The sequence below is a fragment of the Pinus tabuliformis genome, chromosome 5_2, assembly GCF_031772625.1.
Source record: "Pinus tabuliformis cultivar Carrire ecotype Pingquan chromosome 5_2, CPIR1, whole genome shotgun sequence".
Classification (NCBI taxonomy): Eukaryota; Viridiplantae; Streptophyta; class Pinopsida; order Pinales; family Pinaceae; genus Pinus; species Pinus tabuliformis.
Genome location: NC_142306.1, coordinates 565462666 through 565481962, shown reverse-complemented (window position 1 = coordinate 565481962; position 19297 = coordinate 565462666). Strand labels below are relative to the sequence as shown.

Genomic DNA, 19297 nt, shown 5'->3' with positions numbered 1-19297 from the left:
GTATCTTCTGTTTTAAATGCTTATCCACACTTGATTAGCATAGACTTCAGCCTTCTACAATCATTTAAGCCTGCCATCTCTTTTATGTTTTTACAACCGCTGATATCCAACAGTCAATGTTTTTCAAGACCAGAAAGCCCTGTTATTTCCTTCAATGCAACACAATTGTGTGAGTCCAAAGATCTTTGAAGGTTGGGGCAAAAGCATAATCGAAGCATGTACATGGTGCAATAGAAGAATCCAGCAGTTTGTGTCCTCTCGGATGTGCCAACTCAATGTCAAAAGGCATTTCACTTAGCGGACAACATCCTGCACTCAAATTTTCTAGATTGTTCAACTCCTTGACACCTTCTGCCCTATTTTCTGTGTAGCCTGGCCTGCATTGTCTATAACATCTTGGGTTGCCTTCTTTCCAATTTCATAGCCCTTGGTTGTTGTTTCCTTCACTGTTTCAGCTGTACCATGAGAATCATTGTCAACAATATCAACAGATGATCAGTAACTCTTGCAATCAAATTAATCAATCCGACAATGTACATTGTTAACATGAAATTGTGCATTTAAATGAAATTAAACATGACCATATAAAATTTCTATTCTAGGTCTTACTGGGAAGCTGGCTCTGCCGTATTCTTGAAACTAAAGGATTTAGGCAATTTCTCAGAGGCCACGTTGGCCCAAGTTTTGAATGTATCCCACGATGTTGTACCTGCACCTTCGACTGCCTTCTCACTAGTTTCCATAGCCTCTCTGACCTTCTCCTTTACATATCCAATCTTGCTGTCTTCTGCTAATTTATCTGCCTTGTTCTGATCAGACTCTACTGAAGTGGCCTGCCATATGGTCATGGGAAAACCCGCCAAGATAACCAACACCACCACATTAATAACTCCCCATCCCAGATCTGCAGCCATATTCAAATTACCAGTGATTATTTCACTGTATATTTTAGTCAACTGTATCAATACAGTTGAATTCACCAAGGCTAAGCACTGTTTATCTTCCTGTATTCCCTAATTTTTTCAGAAGTTGAGGGATGAATGCTGCAAGTAATGAGCAGAGGATGGATTCATAGAAAAATAACACGGTGGGATCACGTGATGAATCTCCATGTTGATCCTTCTTCTCTCACACTCTGTTTCTCATCGACATGTTTATAACACTTGTCAGGTAGGTTACCGTCATGCCACTTTATGCTACATACGTAGGCTGTTTAAATTAGAGCTCCATTGGATTGAAATGACAGAAGGCAGAGCTCCATAGGATTGAAATGACAAAAGGCAGCTCTAGGACCGTCCGATATTTACATGATAATATATTTGAAAAATTAGAATTTGATGACAGAACTTTATAATTAAACAAACATTTTTATCTTATAGTATGTTGTAGCAAGAAACCCCAATCTGCACTTTGCTACAGTCATATTGTTGTTGTACTGTTGAATTGTTGTTATCATTGCCGTAAAAGGGTATTTTCAGATCTGACAATTGGGTGATCTGGTGTCATATTTGGTTATTCTCCTTGAATTGCCAAGAAGTTTAGGTGTTTGTAAATGAAATAATGTACTATTTCTGTTATTGTTTCATACCTTGTTTTACAACAGACCTAATGCTGAAAATTCACAGGGCAAAGATATGAAGGTAAATTTTTTGTTTTGCATGAAATTTTGAATTTTAAGAAATTTCCACACCAAAAGCACAGCAACTTAGGCAAAGAGACTCTATAAAACATATTTCTCAAAAACGAATTTTTTTAAATCATAATTAAATAAATTTATCTCGAGTAGGAATACCATATGAGATCTTGTCAAACTTGTATGTCTTCCTTGCAGATTTTATTAAGGTCCACCAGTTTCAAGTCAATAGCTAAATACTCGATAATGAAATAACAATTTTAATAACAAAATGTTCCTTAATTTGTTACCCAAGATCCTTCTTCCTCCAACTGAATCCCAGGTTCATTAATTGTCTTCAATCAACTACTGAATTTCCTTCACTGTAACCATTGGGAAATAAATATTCTATGTGCCACTGATTTTCTCTAACTTCAGACAAACATCCCTTTCTGACAATCTTCATTTAACTTCAACCATCAAAAATAAAACCAATAGTCGTTAAGAGAATGTCGATGTCTATATTCCTTCTACTTGTAGCATTTTGTTTTTGCTCATCAAGATATCCTTGTATTTTCCAATATGTTGATGCATCATGAACTTCCATTTATTATTTTTGGCATGCATTTCCAGATCTGATAAGATTATTATAATTTATCCATTATGATCCTTTCAATAACAAGCTTCTATTTAGAATCATCTTATGACTTTCAAAATCGTTGGTATGATTTACATCACATTTTTTCACCATGATGTGTGCTTGCCTCTACTTGGATCAATGGCCTGAGCTGTTGAATTGCCAAGATATTTGTTATATTGAATCTCCAAGTAAGGAGTGTATGATAAAAGGAGCAATTACAAAGACAGGGCCATTAAAATTATAATTTGATATGTTATTGCATTTCATATTTCTGAAGTATTTCCTGGAAAAAGAAGAGGTACTGCAGAGTAGGACACATGGCTTGATTGAATCCTTTTGAAAGCTTATCATCTGGAGATTTCTGCAATTCTCAATATCCCACAGGGGGTTATGAACCCCCATGTGGAGCCACTGTTAGCACCCAGTTTTGCATGCAGTCTTGTTGTTAACGTCAACATCAGCAATCCACTTTTCATTAGTATTATCTTCCAGGGCCTTATTAATCATTTTCAGTTACATGCATGATTGCATGCATCCATCATTGGATCAGTTCTAGGTACAAGTACACAGTTGTTTGACATGGAGAGCAGACATAGATTTCAGTTGCATGCATGCATGCAGTGTTTCCTACATGTGCTCTTCAGGACACCTACACTATGAGTTTGGGAGTGTGTCTATTTTTAACGATGTATGTTTATATGCATTACTATTTCAGTAAGTGTCATCGTTGTTCATAATTGGATTTCCGAGGACTTCCTATTTTAGTAAAGCCTATTTTTAGATTTTTCTATTGATAACAAGTTTCTATTTTTAGCTGGGACCATTCATGCTTACTTCTTAGTGGCAGAACTTCAGGTTTTGATACTTCCTGTCTTTTTAGGAGGTCACTGCTATTTTTAGCAGGTGCCATTCTGGGGAAATTCAGTTACCATGTGTGGCAGGTGTTTCCTACTTTTTGGAAGACATCACTATTTTGGGTAGGGGGTGATATGGACAACATCCATATCCATTTATGTCATCATAATTTAATGAATTTGGTATACATGATGTGACTTGATGGTGTATTTGTATTTCCTGTAATTAATTTTAATTCAACATTGAGTTTGCTTGTATACTTGACATGTGGAACTGGATTCGTTCTCACTACAACATGTGCAATTATATGTTGATTTGGGTGATGGTGTAATGAGAATATTCCTTCCAAAGGATTAGCTTCAAGAAGAGGGAGTTCTTGCCACATTTAATGCTAATTTTGTGATAGTTGAGGATTGAGTAGTGGATGGAGGGTGCTCCACTTATGGGAAATTTTGGCATTAATATTTTTCTTTATCCACATTAAAGGGGGTGCTCAAATAAAGGATATTTTGAAAAACAAAAATTCATTTTTATACATACAAGAGAGCAACTCACCTTGTGTTATTTTTGGCATGCAAACATAGCATGAGATTGCTGGAAGATGGGTGCTCCATTTCATTTATTTTAGGTTGAATTTATCCTCCTTAATTCTTCATACTTAATTTTTAATATCTTTAAACAAGGCCCACTACTTGTGGGCATATTTGGAAAATTTTGCATTTGATATCTTGAGAGACGGCGCATCACTGGAGGGATCTTTTGGACTTTAACAACAGGTAAGGAGGGTGCAACAACAATTTTTGTAGTCAGATTGTTCTTAATAAATAGATCCAACATTATCCAAAAAATCTTCACCTAGCTCCACTAAGTTCTTGCATTCACATCAATGCGCACATGATTGTATTCACATCAGTGCACATGTGATTGTGAACAAGATCCAATATTCCTAGTTCTCTCCTTGCTACCCCTTTGGACACTGGTCTCTGTGTTGCTTACTTGCACGACATCCTTCACAAACCACACAATCTTACTTTATTTATGGCAACCCTCTAACCATTTGTTTCTAATACAAAAGGTAGAGATACTAAAGCTTAAGGTGGCCATAACTTTAATGTTATAACATATCAGAGTCATTTTGTTCAACAACCTCAATGCCTCTTGAATGACTAGAATTGCAACCAAATTATAAACCATCCACTGCTACTCTTGCCATAACTTCATTGTTAGTCTTGTTTGAGGTTTCACATTCCTTGTCATCAAAAGTTACCTAAAAAAAATTGTTTATCAATACTCTGAAGAGAAATTAAATTATTTTTAACACCTGGGGCATACCAAACATTTTTTATACTCTTGATATGGTGATCTAACGTTCTCAACACAATGCTACCTTTGCCTTTTACTTGGTAAGTAGCTTCAATGACAATTGACAATGTATTTAAATCATCATCCATGTCCACCAACTCGTTACACCTAGTGATATGTTAGGTTACACCCAAATCTAGCCACAAAATATCATTATTGACATGAGATGTACTTATTTGTGCAAAGGACAAATAAGTAGTCATTTTCATCCTAAGCTCCCAACTACCCACTAACTAAGTTAGCTGTCTGAGGTTTATTCTTTGGACCACCATGCTTTTGACCCTTGTAATTTGAACTTTGACGATTATGCGAACAATCCTTTTTAAAATGCCCAAATTTTACACAAACAAATTAAATTTTTGAATTTGAATCACAGTTACCTTTGGCCTCTTCTATTTCATGTTCTACTCCAGGTTTCCCTTGACCATGAAAGCTTTATCGAATTTGCTTTCCTCTTTGCAAATGTCAAAGTCTTAATCCATTAACAATCCAAAAAGCTCTTTAAGCATCAATTGTGTTAATTTCCCAGACAAATTCCATAAGGTTTCAAAAGGTCTTTCAGAAGAAGATAAGGCTCTTGGTGTAAGAGTTACCAACTCCTTGTCTTTATCTACTCCATCACCAATTCATCATTCACCACTTTAATATTGTTGGCTAATTCTTCTACTTTAGTTCCCTCCATTTTCGTAGCATAGAGTAAATATTTCAATACATTTTATACTGGAACCAAATGACAATTTAAAAAATATTTTCAACTTTTTTGCACACAAGTTTTGTTTCTTTCATATTTTCACATAAATTTTATATCATTTACATTTTGATGATGTTTTACCAAAAAATCAAATGGTGAGGGACTTTGCCAAACTTACAAATGCAATTTTAGAATTGGGCAAGTGCATAAAACTGTGAAGTATATCTTAGGGCTTGTGCAACAATGTTGAATGTAGAAGCTTGTTATGCATTTGAATATGCAATTAGGTTTTTTCAAAAAGTCTGGTCACTGTGGCACTCATGCTGATTCAAGTAAACAAGCGACTGCTATCTAACAATGGAGCTGTTTTATTGTTTTCCCTTGGGTATTTCTTGATAAATATGCCTTATGTCCCTTAGCAGGTAGACCGATTGGTCTCTACTGAGTGTTCACTAGCGTGAGGTCAACAATTTCATTACTAACCAGAAAAATAAAAAATAAACTTAAACTTTATGCATTGGGCTTGAATAATTGAAAATAAGCTTTGATCATTGGGCATGAATAATTATTTTGATTCAAGGAAAAACTGTCAATGCCATATGGATGAGGGAAAAGATGTATTTATTATACAAAAAACTTATAGATGAGGGAAAATATATATTTATTATACAAAACTTAGAAAACAAATTTTCATAAAAACAAGAAATAACATAAATTAATCTTATAGAGAGTCAGGTGCAGTGTGTTGGTGTAGGGGTTGTCCACTAAACAAAAAATCTATGCTTATTGAGAGTTGGATGCACTGCACTAGTGTGGCAGGTTTCACAAAACATGACATAGTGCATAAATGTTGGAGCAGAGTTGCGGTTGTGGAAGAATATGAATCAATGTTGGAGCAAAGTTGCAATTGTGGAAGCATATGATTGTGTAAAAGTTTTAATTTTCATGACATAGAATAATATCAAATTCTTTACATATATATAGTTGGTCATTTTGGTGTACCATAACCCATATTGTGTGTAACCATACCCAAATTGACAATACAATTGGGATTTTAATTAATTTAATAATATAATTTAGACTGTAGATGTTATGTGGTTTCCAATATTCATTATTCTCTATTTTTAATATTTTGTTAGAAGTATATCAAATTATTGTTTTTAAATTAAAACTAATATTAATGTTATTCAATAAAGTATACCCATACAAGATCTCATGGTCTGGTTTTTTTTTTTACATTGAAAAATATTTGTACTTTTTAATCTTCTATAGAAATTCAACAATCCCAACTTCATAATTCTATCGGCCTCTCTTTGTACCTTTTGGGACAATTGCTAGTATTATCCATGCTAATGTGGGGGTGAATACCCATTGTTAAAAATCTTGTAAATAGCTTTAATATTATAAATTATTGTAAATATTAAGTTTTTATGTGCTTATTAATTATTATTATTATTTTTAAATGAAATGGGTAGAGATTTGTATTATTAAAAAAATCTGGATTACAAGGCCATAACCTTTACATATTCCAATCTTCCTTGCAGGATTGAGATTAAGCACAAAAGCTCAATCCAAACCCTCAAGTGAGTTCCCCATGACACAAAAACTTCAATTCCTTTCCAACTAAATTTTTTCCAAAAAAGACCCCAAAATATAGACACATTTACATTCCATTTTTCACTATAATTTTATTTTGATCTAGTTTGACTTCTCATTTTTCTTGGAGAAAAACTTTTTCCTTTCTTTCCTACTTGAATCCAACCCGTATTTTATGCCAATTCCAATGGATCATTCTTCGACAAGTGCATGATAATATTCTTGAAATCTTCCTCATCTGCTTGATCTACCCAAGAAGTTTCCTTTTCAATGATATTGCTTGTGGTTTCCAGAGGGGATCCATTTTCTAGAGGGATTGTTGCTTTTCCACTAACTCCCGCGTTTGGGGAATCCTTACTGGAAATTAAAGGATCCACATTAGTAAACGATTTTTCATACTTAGATTTTGTTTCCATGAATGCAATTTCTTTGAATGTATCTGCTTCCTTCTTGTCTTCTGGTTCTTTTTTGTCTTAAAGCTTTTCCTATTTGAATACTGTATAGTGATCAACTTGTGCTCCTTCCTACCCTTTGGGCCTTCTAGATTTTTTCCACTCTTTGCTATTTTGAGAACATTTGGGGCAGTTTTTAATTGCATGCCCCATTTCATAGCATGCTTTACACCAAAATGAAATATTCTCATAGTTAAGCTTTTGGACCCAAACATAGTTTGAAGCCATCAAATTAATCTATGCGGGAAAACCCTTATTGAAGTCCATCTTCACACAATTGCAGACATAAGTAGTCTTGTAAAATTTATATGTTTCAAGACAACGACGATAAAACTTTCCCAACATATTCCCAATGGAGGAAAGTGATATATGATTCAAAAAATGCAAGGGAAGGTTCAAAATCCTTACCCAAACTAGGGCTATGGAGGTTGATGCTATTATCAGGTAAAAAGTGGGAGTCCAGGGCTACATGAAGAGGCCAACACTCCCCCAAAACCATGGCCCAACTTCACAGATGGCCTTCTTGTCCTTAGTATTATAAAAAACTACAGTGAAGAAATCCCGATCCATAGGGTAAATATTCAACTTGTCTGTCAAAAGGGGCTTCCATGTCTCAAAGATCCATTTATGCAGATCAACTAGCTACGGCTAGAACCCGTTAAACATGCAAACCAAACCATTCTCCAAAAAATATTTTTCACAACAAAAATCTTCCTCATCCATAGGAACATTGAGGGAAGAAATTTCTTGAACCACCGGAAGACCAAAACCAAATTTTAGCATAGAGCTGTACGAAACTGAAGAAGAGCTAGCTTGACCAACAACCAAACCTGCAAAAGAAATAGACTTTTTCACCAGTTCATATGGATTCACGATTGAATGATCTACACAAAATTGACACAAACAAAGCAAAGATTGAGTGACTAGGTGAAACCCTAGCCGCCCAAGAGTTTCTAGAACTCCTTCCATCTCTATAATGCTTATTAATTAAATTTAAATATGGTTACGACATAATTATTTTAATTTATAGGGTAAAATGGATTTTATTGTTGTTGTTGTTGTTGTTGTAAGCTTGGTAGGACTCTCCGATTTTCGATTTTACATGTCCATTATTCAACTCGCTACGGGGGAAGGGTAGCACAAGATTCGAATCCAAGATCTTCGGTTCGGTGAAACTTCATTCCACGACCATCCCAGCTACCTCAGGTGGACTAGGGTGAAATTGATTTTAATTTATAGCTACTATTTATATTTTATGTATTTTAAAGTGATATGTATATTATGTTTTTTTAATCTAAATTAATAAAAACAAAATTACAATATATCAAATTCAATTTTATTACTTTTACTACTTTTAACATTTTTATTATAAATTGAGCCAATATTTAAATGTTTACATTCATTTAGGGACAATATAACATACCCACTATATTGCCTTGGAGCTATAAAGCATTTATGGTGCATTTCCAAAATCATTATTTTATTATAATTCACTTATCAATATCTATAATTAAATGCCGTAGTCTTTAACGCGACTTTTTGAAAGCCTTTCCGGCGATTTTTTTCGGTGAAAATCCGGCAGTAATTTATTGAAATCCAAGTTTGATAACTAGTTTCTGCACAATGAAAGCGTCCCAGGGGTTTTTCAGGGTGCTGAATCCGAATATGCAGTTAAAAAACCATTTTAACTGCAACAAATCATGATTTCATCTCAATTTCTTCATCCGGATTCCGTCACCGGAATCTCAAAAAGTCGCATTATAGACAACTCCTAATTAAATAATTAATAGACAGAATACATAAATACAAACTAACTCATCATTATTATTTTAAAAAATACAACCCTTAAAATAATCCATTGAAAATTCCAAAAAAAATCATTAAAAATAAACTTTTACTTTATCAAATTAAAAAAAATCATTATTATTATTAAAAAAACTACATCCCTTAAAATAATCACACAAGTCTACCAAGGCGGAGGAATTACCTGAAAGACCACTTTTGGCATCGGAGCAAAAATATTTCAACAAATCTTGCAAAAGATTTAAATCATGTTTTGAAGGTGGCAATGGATTCAACACCATCAAAAACCTTTGGGGCACCCAAAATCTTGAAATTTAACAACTTTAACCTGGATTTACAAAAATCCCTGGGAGAATTTATCAAAATATTGCCAGAATTTTCATGATTTTTAGGGCAAAAAACACTTTGGTTAGACTATGGCAAAATAATCTATTGGAGTGTGCCCTAAAATTGCATTGGCTTGGCTAAGAGCCGTCTTTAACGACCCAATACTTAGAGGTATCCAGTGACCCATTACAGAATCAAAGGTGGTGTGATTTTCCTTGAATAACAATGATGAACAATGATGAGTAGGTAGTTTGATTTTTTTTAAATAACAAAGACGAGCCACCCCATTAGCTCAACTAGTAATGATTCTCTCCACTGTTGGTTTTACCATTGAATTATGATAGATTTTTCTCACCTATCATATAGTTTCTTTCTTGGATAGAAGAAAGGATAGGGTGAAGAAAGAATGTTATAGATGCATCGATGAAGTTCGTGAGCAATGAGAAGTTTTCTTGGTGTAGAGAAACAATGGGCATTATAAGGATGGACCAATGACTAAGCTCTCATGTGATCCCTTGTGTGGAAAAGAAAACAACAAGTGGGAGAATGTTGGGTGCATGTTATATTATGTATACTAGTTGTATTGGTGATCGAGGGGCATGATCCCTGGTACGGGGGCCCCATGATTCTTTTATTGATGGATTAATAAAATAATCGAGCTTTGGGCTCAAATCACTATGTACTTTATTGAGTTCAATGTTGAAGATTTCTGTTATGTAAAGTTGAGGGTTCCTAGTGTGTTTGTGAAAATTTCAAATTGCCATTTCCTCTACAGAACTCACACCGTCTCACTATCCAACAAATTCAACGTTCACTGACTTCACTGGATGGATTTAGTCTAAGAAGGGCCACGTTTTCGACTATAAAATAATGAAAATTATGACACAATTTTGATAAATTTGATGAATTTTTTTGAAAATGCTGATTACAACTCTCAAGGTTCAAGATTCTAGGTGCCTCAAATTTTTTTAATGAATTGAATCCATTCTTATTATCAAAAAATTGATTCAAACACTATCAATTTTCTTGATTGAAACATTATTGCAATAATTTAAAAAATAAAAAACCAAATCACCACTAAAAATTACCATATCAACGAAATTGTCACCTCGGTGGACAACCCCTCTATTTCGTTGTCAACCGCACCCGACAACATCAAATTCATCGTCAGCAGACAGAAGTTGACTTCCTTTTCGTTAACAGTAAACCCAGTTAGTCGATGCCATCGGCAACCCACTTTCCCGTCGCACCGTTTTGCATTTCTCCACAGCAATTGACAGAATCTTCAAAACTTTTGCCACAGAGACCTTTCTTCACCATTCCGCGCAAAATTCTCCCTCCTTTCTGCATTCCAGGTCGCGGGTTTGAGTCCAGCAGGGCACTATGAGCGTCATAGACATTTTAACTCGTGTGGATACCATATGCAAGAAGTACGAGAAATACGACATAGAATTACATAAGAACCAGAACATCTCCGGTAGCGATGCCTTTGCCAGGCTCTACTATGTTGTCGAAGCCGAAATAGAGGCGGCTCTCGCAGTCCGTTTCTTACTCGCTTTCCTTAAATTGCATTTGCAGTCATGGCAGGCTTTTTATTTTTATTTTTGACAATCTATTTCGTTAATTGTCGATTAATTTGTGTTCTTGGGTTTCAGAAAGCTAACGATGCGGCAAATGAGAAGAACAGGGCGGTGGCCGTGGCTATAAATGCCGAAATCCGGCGGACCAAGGCTAGACTGCGGGAGGAAGTACCGAAATTGCAAAAATTGGCTCAGAAAAAGGTGAATATTTTACATTACGTAGGCTATCGTTGATATCTGGTTGCATGTTCATCGATTACACAGAAAACTGCATCAGGTACACTGATTACTAATAATAACTCGATTTCGTTAATTAGACCAGAAAGTTCCGTTAATTACTGCTGAAATATTGAAATTACGGCTACCTCACACATTCTTGAAAAAAAATCCCAAATGATGACAGCTTTGTAGCTTGTTTCGACATCTATATATTTTCGTAGTTTACACATAAAAATTTCCGTTTTAAACATTATTATTGCCAGAATAGTACAATCTACGAGTGTATAATGCTATCGATTGTTGCAGGAATGCTAAACTTGTGGCCATTTTACACTGTTCGTCTATTGGAAAGAATATTAAACAGTGAACACTTTGGATTGACTATTGAAACCTATGATTAACCCTGCCTGTCTGGTATACGAACGAAGATAATTAGTTTCGTAGGTTTCTTGGTTGATATCACCGAAATCTTTGGAGAGTAGAAGTTTACACAGCATGCTCTGCACAAGCAAATTAGTTAAAAAAGAGTCACTTGCATGAATTCTCTAAAGGTTTCTACTAAGTGGGAAATTGAACAGATTACATTGTCATTAAGGTTTAACTAAAATGATGTATTTAAAGTACATCGCTGCCTCAGACACACATTTAAGTCCAATTTGCGCAGGTTGATACTAGGACTCAATGAAGGTAGTTTCTTAACCAAAGAAATCAAGGCATGACCAATTTTTTAAAGGACCTAGTCAAGCATTTCTCGGATCATTCCAATACCATGATTTTCAATTGATCCTGCTCAAGATGAGGGCTAAACAGTGAACGCTGTTAACTATATATATAATGTTTCTTTATGAAGTAAATGTAATCTTGAATTAACTCATCTTTATTTAGTTCCAACGCATAATGGTCCTAAATTTGGCATAGACTGTTTTGCCAGACCTCTGTCCATCTTAGTACGTTCAATGTATTTTAACAGAGAAAATAATGATAGCCAACTGTAATTTCTTAAATTAATCAGCAGGTTACTTTAGAAGAAACTTGGAAATTGGAAGTAAAGAACTCGGAATTTGGTCAGATTATTCTGAATGCCTTAACAGATTTGCTGACTCACTGTCTGTTAGTCCAACAAGCCACAGGAAAATTGAAATAACCCTTATTCCTGTGAAAGACAATTTACAGTAATAAATAAGTTTTAACAACTAGCCGGAAGTGGCTATAAGATTGGTCGACTTCTTTGCTTTCCTAGACTTTGTTAGCTGTTATGTCAGACGCCTTAAGAAAGTCTAACAAAAACAAAGGCTAATTCATGCGATACAATTGAACACCATTGTTCCTAAATAATCCTTGCCAATAAATTTAACACCGAACAGTAATTTTTTAAATGTGTCTCGGGCATACTTAAAATATAGAAAGAGCAAATTTGTTTATAGAATGTGTTCTAAAGCAAAACAGTAATGGAAAAAGTACCAACTGAACTCACTTTAATCTATTTGGTAATTGAAAGTGTCCCAAGTTAAATTAGAACAGAGAAAGGTCCAATTTTCAATGGCTGATCTTTTGAATTAAAAATTAAATTAAATATACCCTCTGTGGCCGGTTCAGTACCCTTCAACACAATTTTCTTAAAGAAGATATGGACCTACTTTATGTTTTGGCAACTTGCAGTAATTTTACTCAGATTTATTATGTTTTAACCTCAAGAAAACATTAGTCTGTCAGGCTGTGCTCTAGTTGTAAATGAGGGTGCTTACTGCTTTCCACTGTGATGACCCAGGGTTGAGTCCCAGCTCTACCAGATAAAGGGTCATGATAATGGAAAAGGGATTGCGTTTATGCAGTTGTTGTACCTGTTGTACATGATCTGGTGTTTCAGAGTTCCTACACCAAAAAAAGGGGATTTGGCAAAGGCAAAAATAAAATAAAATGTTTAAATAATTGTTGTATGAAGGCAGAATTTCAAAGAGAAATTACTATTTCAAACTATATTGGTTCTCATCTATCTGTGCAGAATGGCACAAAAATAGAGACTGCCCTGGCTCTTCAGAAAATGCAAATCGGGAGTTGGCTAGTCCAACTGAAAACTTTCCCGAACGCCCGATGATCTCAAAATCAAGAATTTCCTGCACAACTTAATTCAACCATTAATATAGAGAGAGAAAATGACAATAAAATTCAGATTTAATGGAGATACTTGCCATTATATTCAGAATTTAAACTATCATTCAAACCCCAGTGATCAAACAAGATACCTGTGCTTATATCATTCTTCATAAAGCTATCATCAATGGTTGAAAGTAAATCTATGCATGAAAATAAAACATCTTACAACATTTCCACGAAAAGTAACACCATCAGAAATTAACCTCAAAGTCTTTCTTTATTGCACATGAAAAACGATTACAAGAGAGCTTTCACATAGCACACGACTTCAAAATCGAATGATCTCAAATGACAACTGACCCCCTATTTAAAGATAAATTTCCCAATGGCTAGTTCAAGTGATCCTTGTCAAAGCGATCTCGACCATCGATGAGGATCAAAATTTCTTTTAATCTCATCCGTCGAAAGTTTAAATATTGAGGAAATTTTGAATTTTTCAATTAAATGCATTTTAATATATTTAAAAATTAAAATTTTGCATTTATTTCCTCAAAACTTTGACTTTGATTTAACCCCAGAGACCTAAGACATGAAATTTAGCAAAATAATCAACTAACCTTAGTCCTTGGACCAATTAAGATTTAATTTTTTAAAGGATCCACGAATTTTATCTCTGGAAAATTTAAATTTACCTAGGATCTAGGACCTATGAGGGGATAAATTATTTTTCTAACGCTCAAGACATTTTACATCATGAATTTTCACATTTTTTACATTTCAACGGAGAAAAACCCATTTGAACTAGACCCTCACAGACTACCCAGTTCTGCGACACAGATATAATTTAGCAGATCAAGCAATTTGTAATAAAATAACCTAACCAAATAGTTAGGATTATTCCCAAATCAATTTTACATAGACTCGATCTAGCACACTAGGACTCCCCTAACATTCTGGTGACAAAATCCATTCCGGCTTTGGGGTAAGGCTGAAAGAAAACTTTGTCGATCATGGATCGGTGAGACAAAAAAGTTAAAAACCTTCCGGAATGTAGATCGTCATCAAAAAATTAGGTTTACTTAGGCAATTACATACACTACATGGATCTGCTGAGATTATTTACAATTTACACATGCAGAAAGGGTTTACAATATAACATGATCAGGCTGATGATGATAGTTGAATGGCACGGACATGTCAATCAAGCGCTATCCCTTTTGTGAAAAAAAGGGGGTGTACTGCTATGGGTCGTTGACACGTAGTGGTCAACATCTGGCTCTACTTGGGGACATGTTGCTGCACTGTAGGAATGTGAGAATCCAGAATCTGCATCCACGCAACACACAACAAAACATAAGTAGCGTCCATCCAAAAATCATCATATAACATTAAGCACATGAAAGATATAAGCTCTTCATTTATTAACTATCTAGTAACATGAAAAGTAAATCTAATCCTAAAACAGAAATGAAATGCTGAAAAGACGAGTAGGGTTAGAAATACAGAGGATGCCCCATGGCATCAAATGCGTTCAATATGGTGTATACTGAGCATTTGCCTGCTTTCAGGAAAATCTGTCGACTGCTTCTCGGATGTGCCATGTCCAATTCTGCATACGGTAGGACTTTTTCCTATCCGAAAATCAAGCTGTTTACAGCTATCTGATGCATCAAATCACTTTCTCGTTCTCTTTTTCTTGCGTTTTTTCTTTGTGGTAGGTTGTATCGCTGATGACATGGAACATTCTGCTCCAAAACTCTCAGATGAAGTATGTAAGATATGCGTGACATATCTTTCTTCATCTTGCAGGTGAGTCCTTTTTTTATTTCATATGTATATGTATACAGATTAGGGTTAGAAATTTTTTTATTTTGAGAATTGATTTTTTATCAATTCTGATTTTTGATTTCATCTATTTTGTTTTTTATTTTATTTTTTTGATTTTGACTTTATTTCCCTTTTATTTTCAATTTGATTTTTTTTTTTTTTTTTTTTTTTTAAGCCTAAAATTTCAAAAGTCAAAAAATTTAAAATATTTAAAATCCTAAAAATTTAAAAAATCATATTTTTTTTTTTAAACAATGGTGACTAAGGATTTTAAAATAAAATAAAAAGGGTTTGTGCTTTGACGTTAAGAAAATTTAAATGTGGCCTATGGCACATTAAATTTTTTTATTTTAGGCCCTTTTCATTTTTCCGTTGCATTAAAAGATTTAAAATTTTTCAGTTACCATTAAAAATTATTGCCTAAGGAATAATTTAAAAAATTTGAACCTAAAGTTCCTTAGTGTCATTTGTCATTAAATGCTTTTTTTTATGATGGTCAAAGTGCGATAAATGTTTTGAATTACATTGACTGTTGGATAAAACTAATTGAATTTAGATTCTGGTCATTAACGATAATCATTCTAAATCTTGAATTCTCTTGCATGCTACAGTGTTGGGCGTTTTCAACATTTCGTGGATTATTTGTGATTGTCACATATTAAAAATCGTTCTGGATAGCTTGTTTTATTGATGGTTAATTCAGATATCGAAGGCACTGGTCTAAAATTATTTCTATCTTGTGTTCGTGTCTTGTTTACTTTGGCGTTTAATCTATCAATTTGATTTAATCATTTAAATTCATCAAGTTATCCATCATTAAGATCTCTTAGAGTCTGTTTCTCACAGGCTATCCTTATCTATTCACCTAGGGACTACCCCCCTTGACTTACCTAGGAGAGAGTCTAAACGGAGTGAGTAAGGATCAAGAGTGACAACCCTTACTCTGAGCGTTGTCGCGCTGCCTAGACACTCTGTGCGACAACAGATGGCACAAGTGAAACAATAGATGGCTCAACTGATGGCACAAGGGCAACAACAGATGGCCCAATTTTTTACCCAGGGTTTGGCAAATTTGAGTAATTAAAGCATAAAAACTGATAGCTTGGAGGCTTGAATGTAAAAATACACACATGTATTTGTAAATAATAATTTATTAATATATAAAATTGTATAAGTGATATGAATGTTACAATGAGGCCCTGCTTTTATACTTAAGCAGGTGACCTGTCATGATTAGGCATGTCTTTTAGACATGCCTTTTCACTTAATGTAATGACTATTCAACATAATCAATTTTTGATTATTTTAATATTTACATTTATTTATTTGTTATGAATTATATTCATAACATAGCCCCTTCTTTCAGAAGCTTTGTCCTCAAAGCTTGTTTATGAAAGGACCTGATCTCTTATCTGCCACAAATGTCTTCTTTTCACTTGACCGTTAATACTTTCTTCATTTGAATGCGTCATTGGTAGCTCATCTTCTATGATTCGTTGGGGACTTTAATTTGAGTCCAGGGTTATCAATTTTATTTTTTATTTTTTTTTTAAACTCTAATTTTTTTTAAAATAATATATGTATATATATATATATATATATATATATTTGTTTTTTAATAATAATAATATTTTAATATAGTTCTTTTTGGTTAAATTTAATTAATTAAACTAATCAAATTGTATTAATTAATTAAATTAATCAATCTATATAAATTAATTAAATTATATTGTTGTAATATATTGTACCTATACTTTGCTGCCGCGACTATGCGTGGTGGTATGGTCTGGACAACGCCGCTACGGGAGGATTCACGCTTCTTCCAGGATTTATCATCGGTTGTCTTGACTCTCAACAATATATTTCAAGAACTGGATATTGCAAAGGTATGGTAAACAAATAGGTTTGGAATCTTGCTTCAAGATATTGCTCCCATTCATTCTGTCGAGGTGGCTAAGTTGAAGCAAAAATAATGGCTGGCTTGAAATAAAACATCCCAACATCCTGTCTGAGAAGATGAATTCCTCAAGAAATGAGCTGAGCATTGGCAAGGCATAACTGGGGAAGCATATGTTTATATCATTTGATTTCTCAAAGCACCCTCGCAGATGGAAGACATTATAGGAGCATTGCTCTAAGAGGGATTGAACCGTTGACGCCCAACCGTAGTATAATCCTTTTAAAAGGCGTGATACATCATCGGGCACCGTAACGTATGACGCATGAACTGGGGGCGCAACGCTTGACGGCGGGGGGCAACAACCCCTCTTAATCGGCGTGTGCATGTGCAGCTCCTCATCGGTTGTCGGACAATGGCCACAGTCTGAGGGAGCTGTCGGGGGAGACAGACAATAGAATGAAAGAAGTCAGACTTGTTAACGATGTTAACAGGTATCCTTGCGTAAATACTTCAACTATTTTGATAAAATTTACAAAGTCGTCAACAAAATCCAATCTTGACTCCAACCAACGCAGTTGTGGAGAGGGCCAGGGGATAAATTCACGACAGAACAGTTCCTTGCACAAACAATGATTCGGATAATCGTGGCATCCGCAGCTGAAATTGGCTTCCAACCTGCAACAGGCACAACGGAGATACGTATTCCCCTGTGCCAGCGAGCATTTGAACCAATGTTACTTGGGAGCGGGAGCGGGAGCGACCATTTTCAGAAGCTCCCGGTTTGGGAGCGAATCGTGGAGCGATTTTTTAAAAATATATATATTTTTTATATTTTTTAATTTTTGATACATATATGTCAACAAAAACATGTAGAATGATGAAATAAACATAAAAAACATAAAAAAACATAAATTGATCATTGAACCATATCACATCAATCATCTAGAAATTATAATCGTCATCAACCATGTCCACAAGTTAGTAAAATACATATTACAACTGCAACATATTGAGTCTTATAAATCATGATTCATCAAATTCAATATTAAAGTTTCAACTTCAAGCTTTCAGAATTGAAAATTCAATAACATTTATCATCATTGATCACCAAAGTAACAAGTTGTACTTGTAAGCCAAGTTTAACCATTACAAGAAGTAATATCGAAGATATTTCTAAGTCCTAACTTCTAACTGTTAACATGATATGAAATGTTAAAAATTTATAAAATGAAACATGAATAATGAGATGAAATGAAACAACTTTAGTCTTTCACAAAGCATCATATTCATAATTCACAATCATTACCAATGAGTTATAATTGCCAAGGCCCAACTTCAAACTTCAAATTTTCATTGTCACAGTGATATAATGTTTACAAAAAATATCATAATGTCATAATGATATGAAAGAGTCAAGAGTCAAGAGTCAAGGACTCAAAACTCAACAGTTATGAAAACTAAAGTCTAATAGAAACTAAAAAAGACAAGTAAACTGTAAATCTACAAGTGGCCCTTGCCACGAGAGTCTCCAGGAGTATAAGTAGGTCGTGGTGGTCTTCTAGGAGTCTCCCGCACAGACCGACGACCAGAACTAAAGCCTCCACGCGAGGGTGTCGATGGAGGTGGCGACAGCAATGGAACAAGACTCGGGCCCTGAGAACTGCTACTGGATGGTGGAGGTGGAGGTGGCATGGCTGCTGCAGCTGCTTCATTTTCATCCCGTACAAGCTCCTCTTCTAGTTCTTCCATATGTACAATGCCATCCTCCAAATTGTCGTCCTCAGGGTGATTGTCCCAAATTTTATATGTGGGATCTTCATTAGCCCGATCACAGTAATGGCTCAACAACCTCAAGTTGTAGTGCACATAAACCAAGCTTTCTGCTCGGTTTTCGTTGAGCCTGTTTCTTTTCACATTATGTATATAACTGTAGGTGCTCCAACACCTCTCTGCAGAATAAGAATTTACAACCTGTTGTCGCGCGGTTTGGCACGACAACGCTCAGACCGGGGGCTGTCACTCTGATCCCCGATCCCTCCGTTTAAGCCTGTCTCCCACGGCTAAGGGGGGTAGACCCTGAGGAAAGATGAAGGCCAACTGCCAAACAGTTGGGCCGGGAGACGAGATGCACTAAAATGGTTTTATTGATTTGATAGACCAGTGCCTTGTTAGATTGGTGCCTAAATGATTACTTTCTAGGTGATATAAGAGCATAAATCATAAACAGCAATCACCTATCAACAAATGATCAGAACAATGCTTTAAATATCCAGTAAAAACCACAAAGTTCCTCGAATAACGATATCTGGCACTAAGAGAAATAAATTGCTTTGAATAAC

General features: G+C 34.9%; 2 protein-coding genes across 3 annotated transcripts in view; one reads left to right on the top strand and one right to left on the bottom strand.

Annotated features, from left to right (window-relative positions):
* Positions 1–333: 333 nt before the first annotated feature.
* LOC149160215 (uncharacterized) lies at positions 334–914 on the bottom strand. Its single transcript, XM_089434542.1, has 2 exons — positions 609–914; positions 334–471 (listed from the first exon to the last, which is right to left on the bottom strand). The coding sequence occupies exons 1-2, from the start codon at positions 912–914 to the stop codon at positions 334–336; spliced, it is 444 nt and encodes a 147-aa protein (XP_089290668.1).
* A 9674-nt stretch (positions 915–10588) lies between these two features.
* The window catches only part of LOC149160214 (syntaxin-71-like), a 347967-nt gene continuing 339258 nt past the window's right edge, over positions 10589–19297 (top strand). Inside the window, exons 1-2 of one of the 2 annotated variants that reach the window (XM_089436675.1) lie at positions 10589–10877; positions 10994–11119. In XM_089436675.1, coding sequence (XP_089292801.1) covers positions 10722–10877; positions 10994–11119 — 282 coding nt within the window. In that variant the 5' untranslated portion in view covers positions 10589–10721. The remainder of the gene's footprint in view (positions 10878–10993; positions 11120–19297) is intronic. The other variant, XM_089436674.1, reaches the window with a different exon arrangement.

Coding starts and splice junctions, on each gene's coding strand:
- LOC149160215 (XM_089434542.1), bottom strand. CDS start 914: ATGGCTGCAGATCTGGGATGGGGAGTTATTAATGTGGTGGTGTTGGTT. Junction 472..608: donor CGGCAGAGCCAGCTTCCCAG/TAAGACCTAGAA, acceptor ATTGTTGACAAT/GATTCTCATGGTACAGCTGA.